This window comes from Folsomia candida, unplaced genomic scaffold, assembly GCF_002217175.1.
Source record: "Folsomia candida strain VU population unplaced genomic scaffold, ASM221717v1 Fcan01_Sc002, whole genome shotgun sequence".
Taxonomy (NCBI): domain Eukaryota; kingdom Metazoa; phylum Arthropoda; class Collembola; order Entomobryomorpha; family Isotomidae; genus Folsomia; species Folsomia candida.
The window spans coordinates 16,518,759-16,535,542 of NW_019091194.1; the positions used below are offsets into that span (position 1 = coordinate 16,518,759).

General features: G+C 40.2%; 2 protein-coding genes across 2 annotated transcripts; both read right to left on the reverse strand.

The window, feature by feature from the left end:
- Positions 1-196: 196 nt before the first annotated feature.
- LOC118434332 lies at positions 197-3,826 on the reverse strand. The gene is made up of 2 exons (XM_035847585.1): positions 2,737-3,826; positions 197-2,492 (listed from the first exon to the last, which is right to left on the reverse strand). Exons 1-2 carry the CDS (start codon positions 2,867-2,869, stop codon positions 466-468), a joined length of 2,160 nt encoding a protein of 719 aa, XP_035703478.1. The 5' UTR covers positions 2,870-3,826; the 3' UTR covers positions 197-465.
- Positions 3,827-6,335: 2,509 nt separating this feature from the next.
- LOC110844922 lies at positions 6,336-9,664 on the reverse strand. Its single transcript, XM_035847907.1, has 3 exons — positions 8,861-9,664; positions 8,388-8,714; positions 6,336-8,133 (listed from the first exon to the last, which is right to left on the reverse strand). Exons 1-3 carry the CDS (start codon positions 9,458-9,460, stop codon positions 7,714-7,716), a joined length of 1,347 nt encoding a protein of 448 aa, XP_035703800.1. The 5' UTR covers positions 9,461-9,664; the 3' UTR covers positions 6,336-7,713.
- Positions 9,665-16,784: the final 7,120 nt, after the last annotated feature.

Consider the following 16,784-nt stretch of genomic DNA (forward strand, 5'->3'; position numbering starts at 1 on the left):
AATTTTCATGGATGTGATCATAATTAAACTAAACGATATAAATTGGCAGAGTTCTTGTTAAGCTAAACGGAATGAGAATGAGAAAAGGAAGTCACGGCGGTCGGCGACGGTTCTTCTTCTTGTTAATTCTGGGAAATCCGTACAACAAGGTGAGAAATCAGATCAATTACGGATGATACATACATAACGGTCATCATTTTACAGTATAAACAAGCTAACCACCCTTTTATTGCAACAATACGATTATTATTGTATTAAAAAGAAACAAATAACAATTTATATACATCCATATCACAAAGCAATTTATTATGATTTACGATCATCTCGTATGTTTTTAGTGCTGCTGACTACGTAATAAATAGTATGTAATAAATTACTCGTTAATATAAATTACCCCACAATTTGTTTGTACACAGTGCGAACCCCTTTTTCTACGGTAGACTTGAGAAATTAGTACCCAATTAATTACACCTTTTTCTCATATTTAATCATAGCGTCTGCAATCATGTCTAAAGCCTGGAAAAAGTCATCAACCTTTAATTGATTGAGAATGTCGGTTTTAGCTTTCTTCTTCTTCCCAGCACTGTTTTGAACTAAGAACAACAATAAAATTGGAACCACAATGCCAAGCACCCCGACGGCCACAATTGGTGGTCCCAAGGAATACAATCCGACCGCAATGCTTGCAATGGAAATGGTGATTGAGAAAAATAGGATAAATCTGCCAGATTTACCAGATTTATTTGGCAGATTTGCAAAAACATTTATCACCTCGAACACCTTCTCCACTGTGCCGTTCATTACTGAAGTCGGGGTCAAGAGCAGATCGCCTCCGTCGTCGTCAAAGACATCTTCCAATGTGCTGTTGTCTTCCGTCCCATTCTCATTTTTTAACGATGTCAGAGCAGAATTACGTATCATGGAGACTTTGGTAAAGTTTTTGCCACTGCTGTCGTGCAAGTCATTGTAATTGGAAAAGTTTCCTAGGCCTAGCCCAGCAGCGATCTTTTCAAGGTAAGAAGGCAGGCTGTCAAACACTGGCTGATCTGAGAACGAGGCTTCTGAATTATTTTTATTTTTATTACTCGTAAAAGTTGGGAAAAGTGATGCGACCGGATTTTTTATCTCGTGCGAAGAGGCAGAAGAAAAGTAGTTTGGTTTTGGAATTGGAGACCGCAAAACTTCAATAATTGATTGGATAATGTCATCCATTGTACTAATTGAAGTTGGTGGCGAATTATTGCCATCGCCGGTCATCAAATTTTTGACGTGAGTTCTGGGTTTAGGGGTTGTTTTAACAATTTTGTACTTTTGCTTCAATTGGGGCACATTAAAGTGAAGGATGTCCTGGTATTTGGCATTTGTGTGAGGTTTGATATTTGAGGAAAACTGTGACTGAGAAGAAAACAATGGAGGTTTCATGGTGGAAGTGGGGATTGATATGATTGTGCCATTCTTCTTGTCTGGCTGAAATATGGTGACATGAACAAAATCGCCCCTCTTCACGTCCTCATCTAACAAAGTATTGGAATTCTCCATCACTTTCTCCCTCAGAGTTTCCCTAGATCCGTGGTGAGAGTCAAGGATTGAAGGAATTTTGGGAACTGTTACCTCCTTGACATGAGAGTAGAAAAGTTTCTTATTGTTGTCACTGCTGAGGGGCGGAAACAAAGAATTTTCATTGTCATCTGGGTCGACATTATTGGCAAAAATTTGTATTTTGTCCTTTTGTTGAACGAGGCTCCGTTTGTCTCTCGTTTGGACAGTTTGGTTGCTGTTGTCAGCAGAACTTTTGAGAGGGTGATGAGCGTTTATGGTGATAGTGTCACTGTTTTCATTAGGAATATCATTGACCTCACCATATGGCGTCACAATTGTGGTTGGAGGATTGTCAGCGATTGTGTCCGCATCAATCTGCGTTGGCTGCCCTAATAACTTTGCCCTCAGTCGTCTCAAGAGGAATTTGAGACGAACCAAGGTTTCGTCTGACTGGTCATAAACCCTGGCGTAGGTCATGTGAATGAGCGAGGATAACGAGGACTTGAGGGAATTCTGGTCATCACCCAATTCTTCAGTGTAGTACCAAATGTTTTGAAGCTCGTTGAGAATCTCCTTTTTGACTTCAGGCTCGTCTTGGGTTATCTCATCGCCAGTTGTGGGTGGCGTCGTGAAAGAGGTGGTTTGATCTAATTCTTCAGCAGCAGTATTTGTGTCGATTACCTCCATTGGTACAATTGGTTCTTCTGACAAGAGAGGTGGTGGCGGTGGTGTTGGCGGAGATAAAGTTGTTGTGCCTTCGTCATCATTGTCAGAAAAATACGATAATGTAGTATTATTTAAGGATTCTGTGTCAAACTTGATTGTTAACTCTGTGGCTGCATTTTCTGCCTCATTTTCAACATCTGTAGAATCCACAATAAATGACGAGGGGGTTTCGGCGACTTCAATTTCAATAGCAACCTTCCCATCATCATCGTTTTGCGAAGGAATGCCTATTTATACCAATAATTTGAATATAATTTATAGATTTTGAAACTTATATAATTTTAGTTTGTGTTTGTACATCTGTATTACAGAAGGCAAATGTTATGGTATGAACGTACATATTTGCATGCATAAATTCACCTTGAACTTGTAATTGGATTTTAAAAATTTCCGATGCAATTTAAGCAAATCTCAAAGATACATCGAATTTGTGTGCTTGCTTAAATTTTAAAATTAATTCCAATGAATTACCTGCTGGTGGTGTGGTGGGATAGCCCTCGCAGACGTAAGGAATGCAAAGAATGTACACTATTATTAGCAAGCTCAGCCTCCCGGCAGTGCAATGCTTTGTCTTTGTCATCATGTTCGCATTCCAATTTATCATGTCCTTATTATTTTATGAACGAGTAAAGTGAGGGCACTGGCATTAACTCTGATTGATTATATTGATTGGCATCTACTGTGCTTAATAACGTTCAGATTACGATGCGAAATGATTGATCACAAATGAACACATCTCTTGACATGCAAAGTGGAATTCAGTCAGACGGAATAATTAATTGACGTGCGGTTATGTTGTTAATTTGTAGGTGTGTTCACTACTCATTATCGAAAATAAGATGTACGCAGTGACACCTGTAACTCGATAATGTTTTCTATTGTTTATAACTCGTTGTTGTACTACCCTCACAAGTAATTAAGCTGAACACGTGCTGAAATTCACTGGCGTCACAAATTTTGTGACACTCCTAAAAATACATTTTTAACTATGTATGCAGATATCAATCAGTGATTATTCGATTATTTGACTCTGATTATTCCTGAGTTGTGAACTCAATAATCCAACTTCCGACACCGAAATAAATTAGTTTGTGTTTTCATGCAGTATTTTTATGAACTGGCGGACGGACTCGACGGTTCGGATTGTGCGGCTCAAAGCGTCACGCAAGAAGGTGAGTTGCACTACCAATTGGAATTCGCAGTTTCCTTCCTGGTGTATTTTTTCTTCACTGAACCATTTTGTAAATGGAGGAGCTAATAATATAATGAAATGCTTGAGTCAAAAGAAAGAAGAAGAAAAAACTGTTGTTGATTGAGCCTCAGAAGACTCGCAATGATCTGAAAAGACTGGTTGTGGTGGTGGCGAGTATTGTTTTGTACAAAAGTTTTAAATTGTTCAAAACCTCGAACTGGGAAAGCATGGTTGAATACGCGTAACACGTAATCCTTGAATTGAATCTGGTCGGGATTTGGGGCTCTTACTTACTTAATGGATGGATCATTTTGACAGGGGATGAATTTCACACATTCAGCATTTCCACGCCACAGCGAAACAATTCTAAGAAGAAGAAGAAGCGATCATACAACCATTGTTGCAAGTCGCCAAAAATTGCGAGGCAGCACATGATATAATAATGTTGTCTGATCCCCCTCACACCACAACCACATCCAATGAACAAAGATTGAGGTGTTATTAGAGGTAATAATCTCTCTGGGGAAAAATACTTTAATGTTATGACGTTTACTCGATCCGAAGGCGAAGCAAACTTTGATGTGAATGATCGCTTAGACTGAAGGGGAAGTAATTTCGGAGTGCAGTCAGCAGGAGTGGAAGTGAATTACTTGTTACACGGCTCCATACTTGCAGCTTTAACTTTCATACACATCTTGTGGCTTCACGCTCATCTTGCAAATAAATAAATAAATACATGAATGCATTGTGGAGTCGGATTTTATTACTACTTTTTTATTACCTTTCAACTTCAACCCGTCACGAGTTTTGGTGGAGTCGAACTTTCATTTGTACTTAGACAGCAACTTGTCAAGATTATTTGACAATTTATCAGTCTATAAGGTTACGACAAATGCCCGAGTTACAAAATAAATTTTCATTTTTATTAGCCTGAGTCAGGGCTCATGGAACCGTCATGTCCGTCCGTCCGCTTGTCTTTCAATAACTTTCTAACGAGCTGACCGATTGACTTGAAATTTTTACCATGTATGTACATATTGGACAAGTTAGGAAACGAGTTCGAAGATGGGCGAAATCGGTCAAGTGGTTGACCGGTGGGGGTCATGTGAGTAGGTGGGATAAAATTTCGAAATTCAAAATTGTCGTAGAAAGCTGAAATTTAGTACAGAGATAGCTAATGACTTCTAATAGAAAAAAATGAATTTAAGTTGGAAAATTTTTCATCTAGATGGGGTTACCCATACTGGTTTTTCAAAATGGTCGTATCAAGCTGGAATTTGGTAGAGAGGTTGCTTATGGGGCATAATGGAAGAATATGAAATGATATTGGTAGAATTTTATTTTGAGGGACCCTATGGGGTGACCCATACCGATTAGAAATTGCTTGAAAAACATTAAATCCGGCACGGTAATACTTAATGACTTTTCATTAAAGAATATGAAGTTAAAATGCCAAATAGTAGAAAATATCTAACAAACATTTAGCCATCCACACCACGGAGGTTGGTAATATTATCATGTCGGTGAATTCGAAAAAAGAAGTGAGCTCGGACTCACCGAGTCAGGGCAGAATCCCTGACTCAAATGGACTCTGCACTGTAGATTTCAAAAAATATTATATACAATGGGAAACCTAATTTTTAGGCCTTTTCGGATGGGCTTATAGATTTGTCAAGGTGCGCACGATAACTCTCTTTAAACAGAAGCTAGCGACCTGAAATTTTGCGAAGTTCATCGTCGGGTCAAAAGTAAGGATGAGTTCAAAGATAGGCATGGTCGGGTAGGGCGGTGGGGGTCATTTAAGCGGTTAGGGTTGACTGAAAAAAATATTAAATGTCATAGAAAAGTCCCAAATTTGTCGTAGGAAGTTGACATTTTGACAATGGGTAAGACCATACGGCTTAATCCATACAGATCTTTCACAAATATGCCACTCCACCAGTCAATGGTGGTTTTGACCGACAACCGCAGAGTCTGACTCGGGCTAAATAAAGGCTGCACACTGGAGATTTCAAGTTTACTATTCGACATAGTATCCTCAAGATTTTTAGCTTAAAAAATCAATCAAAAAATTACGATGATTTCATCCTCAAGAACTAAGTATCTATGTCTGCCCATTCAAAAGTTATAAGGATTTGTACTTTTTGGTACTTTTCACCATCGACAAAGTGCCAATTCAAAAATGAATATTTTTTTTGTAACTCGACCATTTGTCGCAACCGTTAAGGGAGAAGCGTTACCTAGATACTTAAGGTCAAGCAATCGTGGCAACTTGTGGTATTAAATAAGTGCAAAGGTATGGAAACAGTCAGGAAACGAACTATGCAAAATGAAAATTACAAATTTTCTTTTAAAAAAAGTTTGCCATTCATCTTGTCTGACCCCTGCAAACTGATATCTCTTGCAATGCTTATGGGTACTGCTGCTTATCGGTACATGTACATATGTACATCATTATCAAGAAACTTAGATGATCAAGGGGAGCTTTGTAGAAACCGGTATGGTTCATCTTTAATTTTTCACCCATTTTCATGCGTTAGTTTTCTCATGACGGGTTTTCAGAATTTTTGTTGCACCAAGTCTTAAACCTATCGGTCATGGTGTTCTAAAATGGTGCAATTATTTTTATTGCAGCTTAATTTCAACGTCCATATGCACCTTGAGCATGACATTTGTGGTGTGATTGCAATACCGATAAATAGGAAGACAATAGTTTGGCGAGCAATGACAACAATTAAACAATTAGTGACGACGAGTTTTAATTAGAACACGAATTTCCTTACCGAGACGAGGTATATAGTGGGACGTGATACTTTTATTTGCCAATGAACTAATGTAAATAAGTATGACGTGTCTTTCATTTCGCAGACCAAAAGGATTGCACAACAGTTACAATTTATTTTATTTTTAGCTTTTTATTCAAAAGACATTAATAAATAGATAACTTCAACATATTCAATGAGTAATAAATTATTAACCACTAAGAACACTAATAAGAATAAATATAGCCGGAAGCACCCTCTGATTATGCAAAAATGTTGGTTTTAACAATACACATAATTAAAAGCAGATGTCTTTCGAGTGTTACGATGAACATTACCAGTTTTGGAATGTCTAGAACCGTAGTCTTTTTTTTCGAGTCCAGTTTATGTCAGATTTCCTTTTCGACGTCAAAATTAATTTTATACATATAATTCGCATCTTGTCGAGAATGACGACCTACAACAGATGTCTCACAACCACATAACTTATCTCGGAACAAATTGTACCAGTATTTACGTTTGGATGAATTTGCGCAATTTAATAATAATCATAATAATAATAATATCATGACACGAATCTGATTCAACAACACATTGTGCTGATCACAACACCTCATCTCCATTATTATTGCATTGAGTGATTCACCCGTGATTAACAGGCATGTCCCTAATATACATGATCTATGTCGGTCAGTTTTGTTCATTACAAGAGAGACTTATTATCTGCCTACCTGCAGGAATGATGAATGAGAGGTTTCAAGAAGCACATACAAATACACATTTAAGCTGAGTTGGCAAAAAGGTGGTAGTGGACAATGGGCAGATTTAGCAATCCAAACAAATCGAAAAGATTGTTTGTACATCCATTCCAACCGACTTGGTAAATGTGTTGGACTCGAATTCACAAGTTGGCTATTTAACGCTGAGAAATGAAAATAAATGGAAAATAGCAAAGTCATGCTGGACCTCGTCTTACAATGGCAATGCACCAAATATGTGGCACACTGGGTCTCAAATCTTTGAAAGAAAACTCAATAATATTTCCTGCTGCTCATTAAAAGTTTGCAAAAATAAATGCGAATCTCACACAACTGCTGTCACTGACCATTCATTTTAATTCGAAATGTTTCTTTCACTTCAAACTTGAACAATGACATTGACAATAAATGGCAAAGTTAATTCAATCCTTTAAAGTCGTAAGAAGCTAATTCGGACGGATTTCAAATACATTCAAATTATTTCCTCATATGTATGAGCACACTTGGCATGGTTTTAATACGACATTCACACACACACACATTATTCAGTTACATTTAGAGTGAGCAAAAAAATAATTGCAGCAGGGGCTTAAATATTATGTTGATTCTTTTTATAATAAATAATACTGATCGGCAAATGTTTCGTCCATGTATGAAAATAAATAACAAATAAGCCCACTTGATCTAAAACCACATTTCACGGTCAAGAAATCAATTACTTTTTTAGTCGAATTTATCAATGCTTGGATTTGTTTCTGCTAATTCGCGAATCTTGCGGAGATTGCGAAGAGTCATGTGCCTCGAGGAATTTAGACTTGAGCATGGAAAACGCCTTGGACTTCATCAGTTTGGATACAATTTCTGTCACCTGCGTCGCAATCGATTTTCTTGGCTTTTTCTGGTGAATCATTTCTAATTTGTTCAATTTCTTTTTGATTGTGGAAAAATCAAATTTTGGCAAATTTTTTATATTTGGATTGCTAATATACTCAAATTGTACTCTGTCAGTGTCTAGAATTTGAGTATTGTCTAAACTGCGCCGCTTTCTCCCGACGGCAGTGGCCCCAATCATGGACAATATTAATGGGGACGCTGCCATGAAGCTGATCAGGGATAAACCAATGCGTGGGATAATTTGGCTTCTTAGGAAGTCCATCTGTAATGAAAGTACAGACATTTAATGTAAAATCAATGAACAATTTAAGCATTATACGGTACTGCAGTTTACTAACTAACAATGCAAAGTTCTTGACGGCTAGACTCGAATTTCTACCGGGCTAATTTCATGTTTTTTTGTAAAATTAGTCCGGTCGAAATCAGAGAGTAAACATTGTCAGTCGGTCATTATGCAAATTATTATTTTTTAATATATCCCGACGCCGGGTAAAATAATCAAGAAACTAATCTTACCAATCCCAAGTTGGTAAAGGAGATGGTGGGGAAAGGGTACATTAAGGGGGCCGGATTTCTATGGTAGGTTGTGGTCGTGGATGGTGTCGTTGTGGTTGGATTGCTTAGCGTCATGGGAGTCAGAGGACGTTTGGGAACGTAAGGGTTTTTTGGCTTGGCCGTGATTCTGGAGAAAGCCATGGGACGTTTGGTTGTCACAATTTTCTTCACCGGCAATTGGTATGGCCATTGGGGCTTTTTTGTGGTGTAAGCATAATCAGCTGCAACTTTAGTCTGAGGGTCGATAACTTTGGTTTTGTAAATGGTGTGCGTAGCATCCGTCCCGATCTGAAAAAAAGTTAATCAAATATAACCCTCTGGTATTTCAAGTGCCTTAGCATTTTTTAGCTACAGATATAATGCGGCTAGTAAGAAAATACTTGAGTATAATTTATACTGTGTAAATATATTTATCATGTAAAATGTATACATACCGCCTCTGCAGTAATTTCGGCGAGAGGTTGTTTCACAAATTTGGATGGCTGAACCACCTTCTTGTTTTTATGGTAAGGCTTTCTCCTCTTCGAATTTAGCATGGGAACAGTCGAGGTGGATGCAGATGTTGATTGAACATTTTTTGTTGTCCGTGGAATTTCAGTGGTGGGTTGGTTAGTGGATGACCTTTCCTTTGTTACGAGGTCAACACTCGAAGTGGATGACCTGTCGACCCCGTTGAAACTCAGAGCCCCTGAAACAGTGTACTCGCTTGGAATTTTCTGGACGGAGCCCTTAATGTAAGACCCTCCACCTCCATTCACGGCACTCCAAGTGGTCAATCCTTTAGGTGTGGTTGGATTCCCGTCGGATTTTTGCTTGTCCGTCATCTTGTCCTCAATCTCCTCATCATGCCAAGTGCTGATGGAGGCAGTCTTGGGGTCATTGGTGGGACTTGCCTCCTCGTCACTGGTCATTTCGTCCGTCTCATTCTGATCCGTCGAGGTTCCATCCTCATTTTTGTTGCCTTCAATGAAAACATCCCTTTCTGAAGAATTTTCCAAGGATTCGTCTGCCTTTTCCAACAAATGTGATGTCATTGAGTTGAGAGACTGGGCCAAGTTTGTCCCTTCACCATCGTCATTCTCTGTCTCTGCCTCGTCAGAAATTTCTTCCGTTTTTTCCCACTTGTGTAAACGTCTGTTGTTCCTTCCAACGTCAATACGGTCAGTGGTCCGTCCGTTCGTCAAGTCTTTCGTACTGTGAATAGTCAAATATTCAGTCAAATTATCATAAGTATTTAAAAATTAAAATAAACTAACAATATTATTGCACAATTTTATATTGCATTTTTACAGTTAATGAGTCGCATGTTAGTACGTAAGTTAAATATATATTTCCCATTATTAAATCAATGTTATTGCACTTTAGCCCCCGTTAAGTTATTCCCTGTACCCATTACCCATTATTATTAAGTAGTTTAACTATACATAGATTTACATATGTACAACAACCACCACGCCAGGTGTATTGACACCAACCCATATTACAGAGAGCGTCTTGAATGACGATGATCACGTGCATTTTTTATGTATGCGCAATTGAAGAGACATGTTGATGAGGCTATATTGCCAGCAAAGGTTGATTTCTTTGGTTTAAACAAATGGATTAACCACGAGTTGAGATCAATTGTGCCAAATGTTTCTCGTCGTTGTCGTGATTATTGCATTAGTGCGTATTCATTAAAGTCAATGTTGATTATCTCAGCAGATTGGATGTAGTACTCCCCGCAGGGGACAAGCACCAAGCGAGATTGAGTGAGACAAGTCGAATTGACAAGTGCACAATAAATTGCGTGTTGAATGTGTGTTGTTGAATGATTAAGCAAATTAGATAGTTTGACATCTCTTATCTGCGATGTGTCATTCCATTATGGATTATGGATGTTCGCCACAGGGGCGACAACAACGCTTGCTCATTTCATCCACGTCGTCTCATCTTCGTCCTTTCTTCCTCCCATTCAATCCGTCGCCTACGTGTGATTTGATTTTATCTCTCGGTTTGTGTTTTGTCATTTATTTAATTACTCCGCTCCCATTTCACCATCATTAATATCTACATTTTTTGTGCATCATTTTCGAATATGATTGAGTTTGGCCGTTTTTATTGAGCATTCCCAAAAATGATGGGAAACCAAAGGGGGAGGAGTGCTGCTGACGTGTACGAATTTTGCGACTGTTCAATCGCTTCGGCAGCTTTCCTTCGAGCCAAACGAAGTTTTAGCTGCTGATATTGTTTCAGTTTTTCGTCCAATCCGGAAGGAGAATTTTTGACCCAAGAGTTTTTCGTGTTGGGAGTGACGAGTAGACTGATGTTTTGTCCTTGCGGGACAAAGGTGGCAAATTGCTGATACTGTGGGAGCAGTGATGATGAGGGTGATGCGGTTACGACCTGAGGTGTTGATGACAGCATCGGTTTATTTTGATTGTAGTGGATGTGATGAACAGTGGGAGTCGGACGAAGTGGTTCCCCTTTCTTGTTCACCATTACGACTGAAGAGGACGAAGAATGAGGAATAATGACGACTGGCTTCTTGGGCTTTGTCGACGAGGGAAAAGAGCTGAAATAGCTGCTGCTGCTGATGTTACCGCTGTTAGTGCCAACATTGCTATTGGTGTCGAGATTATAAGATGATGACGACGACGAAGAAGAAGAAGATCCAAATTGTTGGGCAAGATTAGGCTGATCGTAATGAGGGTTTATATGTTGCTGGGGATGAGGCTTTGATGAATCTGCTGCGGTAGGAATGGCCCATTCATTAGTGAGAACGTTTTTCAGAAAATTCTTAAGCAACGGTACATCTGCATCTTGTGGTTCCCCATTACCCAAAAATCTATTGTTGGTGCTGGTAGTATTGTGTTTTTTGTCAGGATCATTCTGATGATGGTGGTTTGGTGCCATCGTCGTCGTCGTCTTCTTCACACTCGCCACGGCCAAAGTAGGTGATGCCTCGGTGATTTTAACTTTGATCCACTTTTCACCATCATCATTATCGCCACTGGGATTGATTGTTGATTTTGGCTCCATTTGTCTTTCTGAGGACAATAATGAGTTTGTGCCATTTTTTATTGTCTCCTTAATCGGTGTTGAAATATTGACGATGGGTCCTTTTCTTGTGAGTGTGAGATCAGAACCTGGTGTGGTTTGCACTCCCAACTTCTTCACATCACCGTTGCTCCCACCACCACTACGCTGCTGCTCTTGGAATGGCTTATAAATTGTTGTGGTAGTCGTATTAAAACTTCTACTGCTGCTCGTCTTTCCAACGTCCATGTTGTCGAACACGGAACTAATTTTAGCATTTCTGACCCTCTGTCTGAGTGGGCGAGCATCTCTTCGGCGTCTCTTTTTCCCTAAAAGTGGTGCCCAAAACGGCCACGTAGCTGCTGCTCCAGCCGCAATCGTGGGCAATGCACTATAACCAATGGCTGCCATGACCTTGCGAAGGCGTTGAGGGTGACTAACCAATTCTTCCGGAAATCCTCCTTCCGGGATTTTTATTCCAAATTTGGAGAAAGCTGGAGGCTTCGAAGTACTGCTTGTTCCATTATTTCGCTCCATGCTGCTCTGACTATTTGCTTGCTCTGATGACGATGACGAGGTGGCATTATCCGTTTCGCTAATGGAATTGTGTCCTAGCACGAATTTGGTCATATTGAACTGATCCCAGAATTTGTGTTCATTCTTCAAACCCTGAAGGTGTTGAAGGAAAGTTGGCATCGGGGCATGTTCAGTTAAATTGTGGTGATGATTACTATTACGGTGGAGAAATGGACTAATTATCGTTTCTTCAGCCTCCATCATTGAGTCCACTTTATCTTCAGAGTCAATGAAATCTGGGTCATCGTAGCTTTGATTCAGAGACTCGCCAGACCCAGCTGCCACAAATATTTTTTTGTTGACGACGATTTTCTTCTTATCACTTTGCGTGACACCTTGCAGCCTTGTGGCCATCAACTCATCAACCTGACTTTGTGCCTGATGATGAGGAGAATGAGGATTTTTCCCATGTGCCTCAAGTATCCAGGCCAAGTGAGCCAATTGTGGGGGCAGCGGGGCTTCCGTAACAGGAGAGGTTGCTGTTGCAGCAGCAGGTGTGGATTTAAGATAAGCCATAATATCCGCATGATTTCCCAATGGTTTTTTCCTATCTACCAACCAAAATCCACTGGGAACACTAGGTTTGGGTGTGGGTGATATTGTTTCATGCAATAAGTCATGACTCCCACCTGGGTCTCTGCTCTTGTCTGGGAGAAAGTCGGAGAAATACTCCTTCATCGGGATTAAGCTGGGTGACCCATGATTATGAGTGGCGAGAGAAAGGGATTCCTGCTCATTCTTCATCACATTGTCACCACCACCACCGTCATCATTGCCAACACCCGGTGGGTATCCATTAGTCTTTATTCCAGATGCGGAGGCGGACGATGGTCCATATTGAACCGATGTGATGGAGTCAATATCTCCAGGAAGAAGGTCGAGAATGTTAATTTTGTTGCCGAAAGTGATGGGAACGGGTGTGGGTGCTGTCCACAAGTGATCCTTCAGTCCGGAAGGCACCACCGTTGACTTGAAAGATTTAACCGGTGGTCTCAACATGCCGTTGAGGGGCGGAGTTCGGCGAAATGGGGGCAACTGAATTGCAGCTTCATTCATCTCCGTCGTTGTCACCCGGTTATTTGAAGAAGAGGAAGCACCACTCCCAAAGTCTTGAGAATTCATTAGTTTATTCAGTATCATTAAATGCGGAGCTTTATTTTGGTTATTATTATGATTATGGTTATTATGTCCAGGTTGAACATTTTCCAGCAGCACTGGTCTGATGTCAGAGGAGGAGAAAGTGGGGAAGTTTGAGAATTTTGTAGGAATCTTGGGATTAATCTTGGGGTTCGAGCCATTGAAATTGAGAACAAAAATGTTGATAATGTTGGTTTTCGTGATGGCGTTAATACTCGTGGGAGCACTGCCATTTGCCACAAGATGATGAAGTGCTTGATGAAATTGCAAGTTTGGATGGTGCAAATTCAGGAAGCCAGAACCAGTTAGAGGAAATCCATCGGGTGTGTTTAAAGCTGACTCGCCTCCCGTTAATGCATTATGATTATTGTTATGATTATTATTATTAGAGCCATAATGGTTCCCCTTGTTTAAGAAACTCGTGGTGCTGTTCTGTAATTGAAATGCCCCTGCTAATTGTTGCATGGTTGGGGATAAGGGGGAATTTGTGTTCGAAATCATCGTTCTCAGTAAGGATTGGATCTGAGGAGATTTCAGAAACAAGAGTTTTTGCTTATTATTCTCTGAATTTGTGTTTGGATTTACAAGAATGTTGACAATTTCAGTTCCACTCTTATTTTTATTCTCGCCATCATTGTTGATTAGAAGGGAGATTAATCGTTTCAAATCGCTGGCAGATTGTTGAGGGTCTGTGATTTTGAGAATTTTTTGAGTACTTTCAACAACAGGGTCACTGTAGTATTCTGAGGATGATCTTCGTCCCGTGTCGTCTGAAGTTTTAATCGTAGAATCGTCTTTTAAAAAAATTGTTGAAGAATTATTTTCATCAGTTTTCATACTCTGTTCCTGTTTGGTCGAGTTTATTGATTTTTGATCACTTTGCTCTTGACTAGTGTTCACCCTTCTCAACCCTCGTCCAACTTGTTTCCGATGAGTGCGTTGCCCGTCTTTGTTGGCCAATGTGTCATTGCTTTCCTTGAGCGCAGAAATGAGTTCGTGTCCCACGATCACTTTTGTTGTATCGCCATCCTCTGCAGCAGCAAGTGTCGTCTTATTATTGTCGTCGCCGTCATTGTTGTTGTCGTCGTTTGGAATGGTTCTTGATGATTCATACCAAGTGGTAAACGGTGGCAAATCTAGGTCGTTGACAACCTTGAGCGGAGACTCGGGCACAGTTTTGGAATGATTTGCATCATTCGAAGGTAGTGGCACTAATCCTTCGTAGCTTTTAATTACGGAGGAAGACGAAGAATTATGCTGAATGGGACTAGTGGCTTGTGCAATTTTATAATTGTTGTCTGCACCAGAGACTTCTTCTTTCTCTTCTTCTTCTTTATGGTCATTGTCGTCTCTCAGGTTTTTATATCGACTTTGATGCTGACCATCGTTTGAATTGTCATCATTAGTGGCGAAGAGGCTGAGGAATTTTTGCAACTCGTCGGACGTGGGTGACGAATCAGGGGAATTAAGTTTCCATGAGGCGTTCATTCGGTGGATGCTGTTTGAATGGATGTTATAGCTCTTCACCCCGGCTTTGGCATACGTATCCTTGGGTAGCATTGAATTTGGGTGGTCATAATTCCCAACAACTTCTACATCGGACAATACCACGGAAAAGGATCGAAGTTCAGTGGGTAAAGCTTTCTTATCATTGTTAGTATTGTGGTTATTGAGTTGGTGATGGTGATACTTATGGAATGGGTATGATGGATGCGAGTCACGATCATCTTTGTTAATGGTTATTATTAGTTTTGGGTCAGATTCCGATTCAACAGAGGCGAAATTTCTCTGACCATTTGCTTGGTTATCGTTGTTAATGTTAATATTATTAGTAGAAGGCTGTTGCTGAGGCTGTTGATGTTGCAAGCTAAGAGATAAACTGCCATCACGGCTAATTCTGTACCTGCTGTTCTCATTCCCTCCGGTCTGGGACGATGACGGCAGTCTCGCCGAACCTTGCCATCCATTGTCACTCCAGGATGTGACCACTTTTCGTGGCACGGAGGAGCCACTCCTAGCTGCTGGTGAGGACGATGAGAACTGTGCAAATCCAGGCCCAGAAAATGAAGACGGGATTTGTGAGGCAGTTGGAGAATCTAAGATGCCAAAAGTGACGTCAGTTTGTGCACCCAATAAAATAATCGCAACCAGTTTGTATGCTGTGTATTTTAACCATACCCTTCAAACCAGGAGAAGAAAATAACATGATTATTTGCTTACCGGAAGAACTCGCAGGTTTGGACAAGACAGAGTCCAATCCAAAAATGATGTGCACCACACATATGAAAACCAATGCCCGAGTGGCACCCATGTCTTTCTGCTTTGTCAAGTTTTCCACAGAAATGCAAATTTTGAACAAAGTTCTCGAGCCTTAATTAATTATAGTTTCACTGCTTTCTGGCAAATCTTGCTAACCCCATGCGTGCGCACTAATTGTAGGTCTGGTCACTTTCATTCCCTTCAAATGTAAGTGGACGTCGGAACACAACTAACGACAACACCGCATACACACCGATCTGCGTCAACGTTAGCCCAAAACTGAAAGCACCCTTTGTAAATTTATTCCCCTTTATAACTTCGATGAAAGAAATTTTCCGCAATTGAACGTGGTAAGTGTGCGATGCAGATTTTAGATATATATGTACAACGTAACCCAGTACATATAACGGGTGCTGAAGATTTTCTCAAGATGTGGTGCAAGTAAGGTAGCAGTGGATGTATGTATATGTGCTTATGTACACTTGGTGGACTGCTACATGGGAGAAAAAAAAACTAGATAACTTTGAGTCGTCTTTTAGTGGGTAAACAAACTGCTGTATCGTGTTCCAATATTACAACTATTTCTGGGACACCTTTAGTGCAATCAAACTACGTTATTGTTATATTTGAGGATTGGATTGAAACTACCGGATTGGATGGGATTTGAATTTATAAGCCACCACGACTGCATATATATTATGCTGTAAGATGCCGGTGCCTGAGCGTATGCAGAAATGCTTACCCGAGGGAGGGCGAGATAAGGCATTTTACATTTTATACGGATCCCTTCAGACCAACAGGAGTGACAGACAACATGAGATTGAGAGAACGTGGCTGAGATTCGTCGTCGTATCCTCCTTGTCCTAGAGAGGGATCGATGCTATTCTCGGCGTCGTCACATCTGTTGATGGATGATCTTCTCGCAGTGGTGGATAGTTCTTAACCTACTGAGGAGAAAAGTAATCAAATTCACGAAAATGGAGGATGGGCAAGTAAAAAAAATCCGCATCGTGCTCCCATCAACATTGACTTTGAAGAAACTCGACTCTTTTGTTGGCCACCTCAATGAGTGGAATGAAAGGAACTTTTTTTGGACGGCTGCTAACGGGATACGGGCATTGTGCGTTGATAATTACTTTGAATACTGATGCATCGGTTCACCAAAGACTTTATTGTAGGTTCTCCCATTCTATAATAATACACCATTTCTTATCTCTCTGTGGTCACTGCAGTGGCAGTGCAAGTGAAGATAATGGATGCTTTTGGGCATTTTTATGGCAAACTGTATGCAATAATAACACCAAACTTTCAACGCTTCCTTTCCTCCTCCCAAGTAAGTTAGGTACATACTACGCTACCATTCCTACA

What these genes read in the sequence shown, in the direction of transcription:
- LOC118434332 (XM_035847585.1), bottom strand. Translation starts at nt 2,869, where the DNA reads ATGATAAATTGGAATGCGAACATGATGACAAAGACAAAGCATTGCACT. An exon ending in TCCCACCACACCACCAGCAG is followed by an intron (nt 2,493 to 2,736) that starts GTAATTCATTGG and finishes TGGTATAAATAG; the next exon opens with GCATTCCTTCGCAAAACGAT.
- LOC110844922 (XM_035847907.1), bottom strand. Translation starts at nt 9,460, where the DNA reads ATGACATCACATTTGTTGGAAAAGGCAGACGAATCCTTGGAAAATTCT. An exon ending in CCGAAATTACTGCAGAGGCG is followed by an intron (nt 8,715 to 8,860) that starts GTATGTATACAT and finishes ACTTTTTTTCAG; the next exon opens with ATCGGGACGGATGCTACGCA. An exon ending in CCTTTACCAACTTGGGATTG is followed by an intron (nt 8,134 to 8,387) that starts GTAAGATTAGTT and finishes CTTTCATTACAG; the next exon opens with ATGGACTTCCTAAGAAGCCA.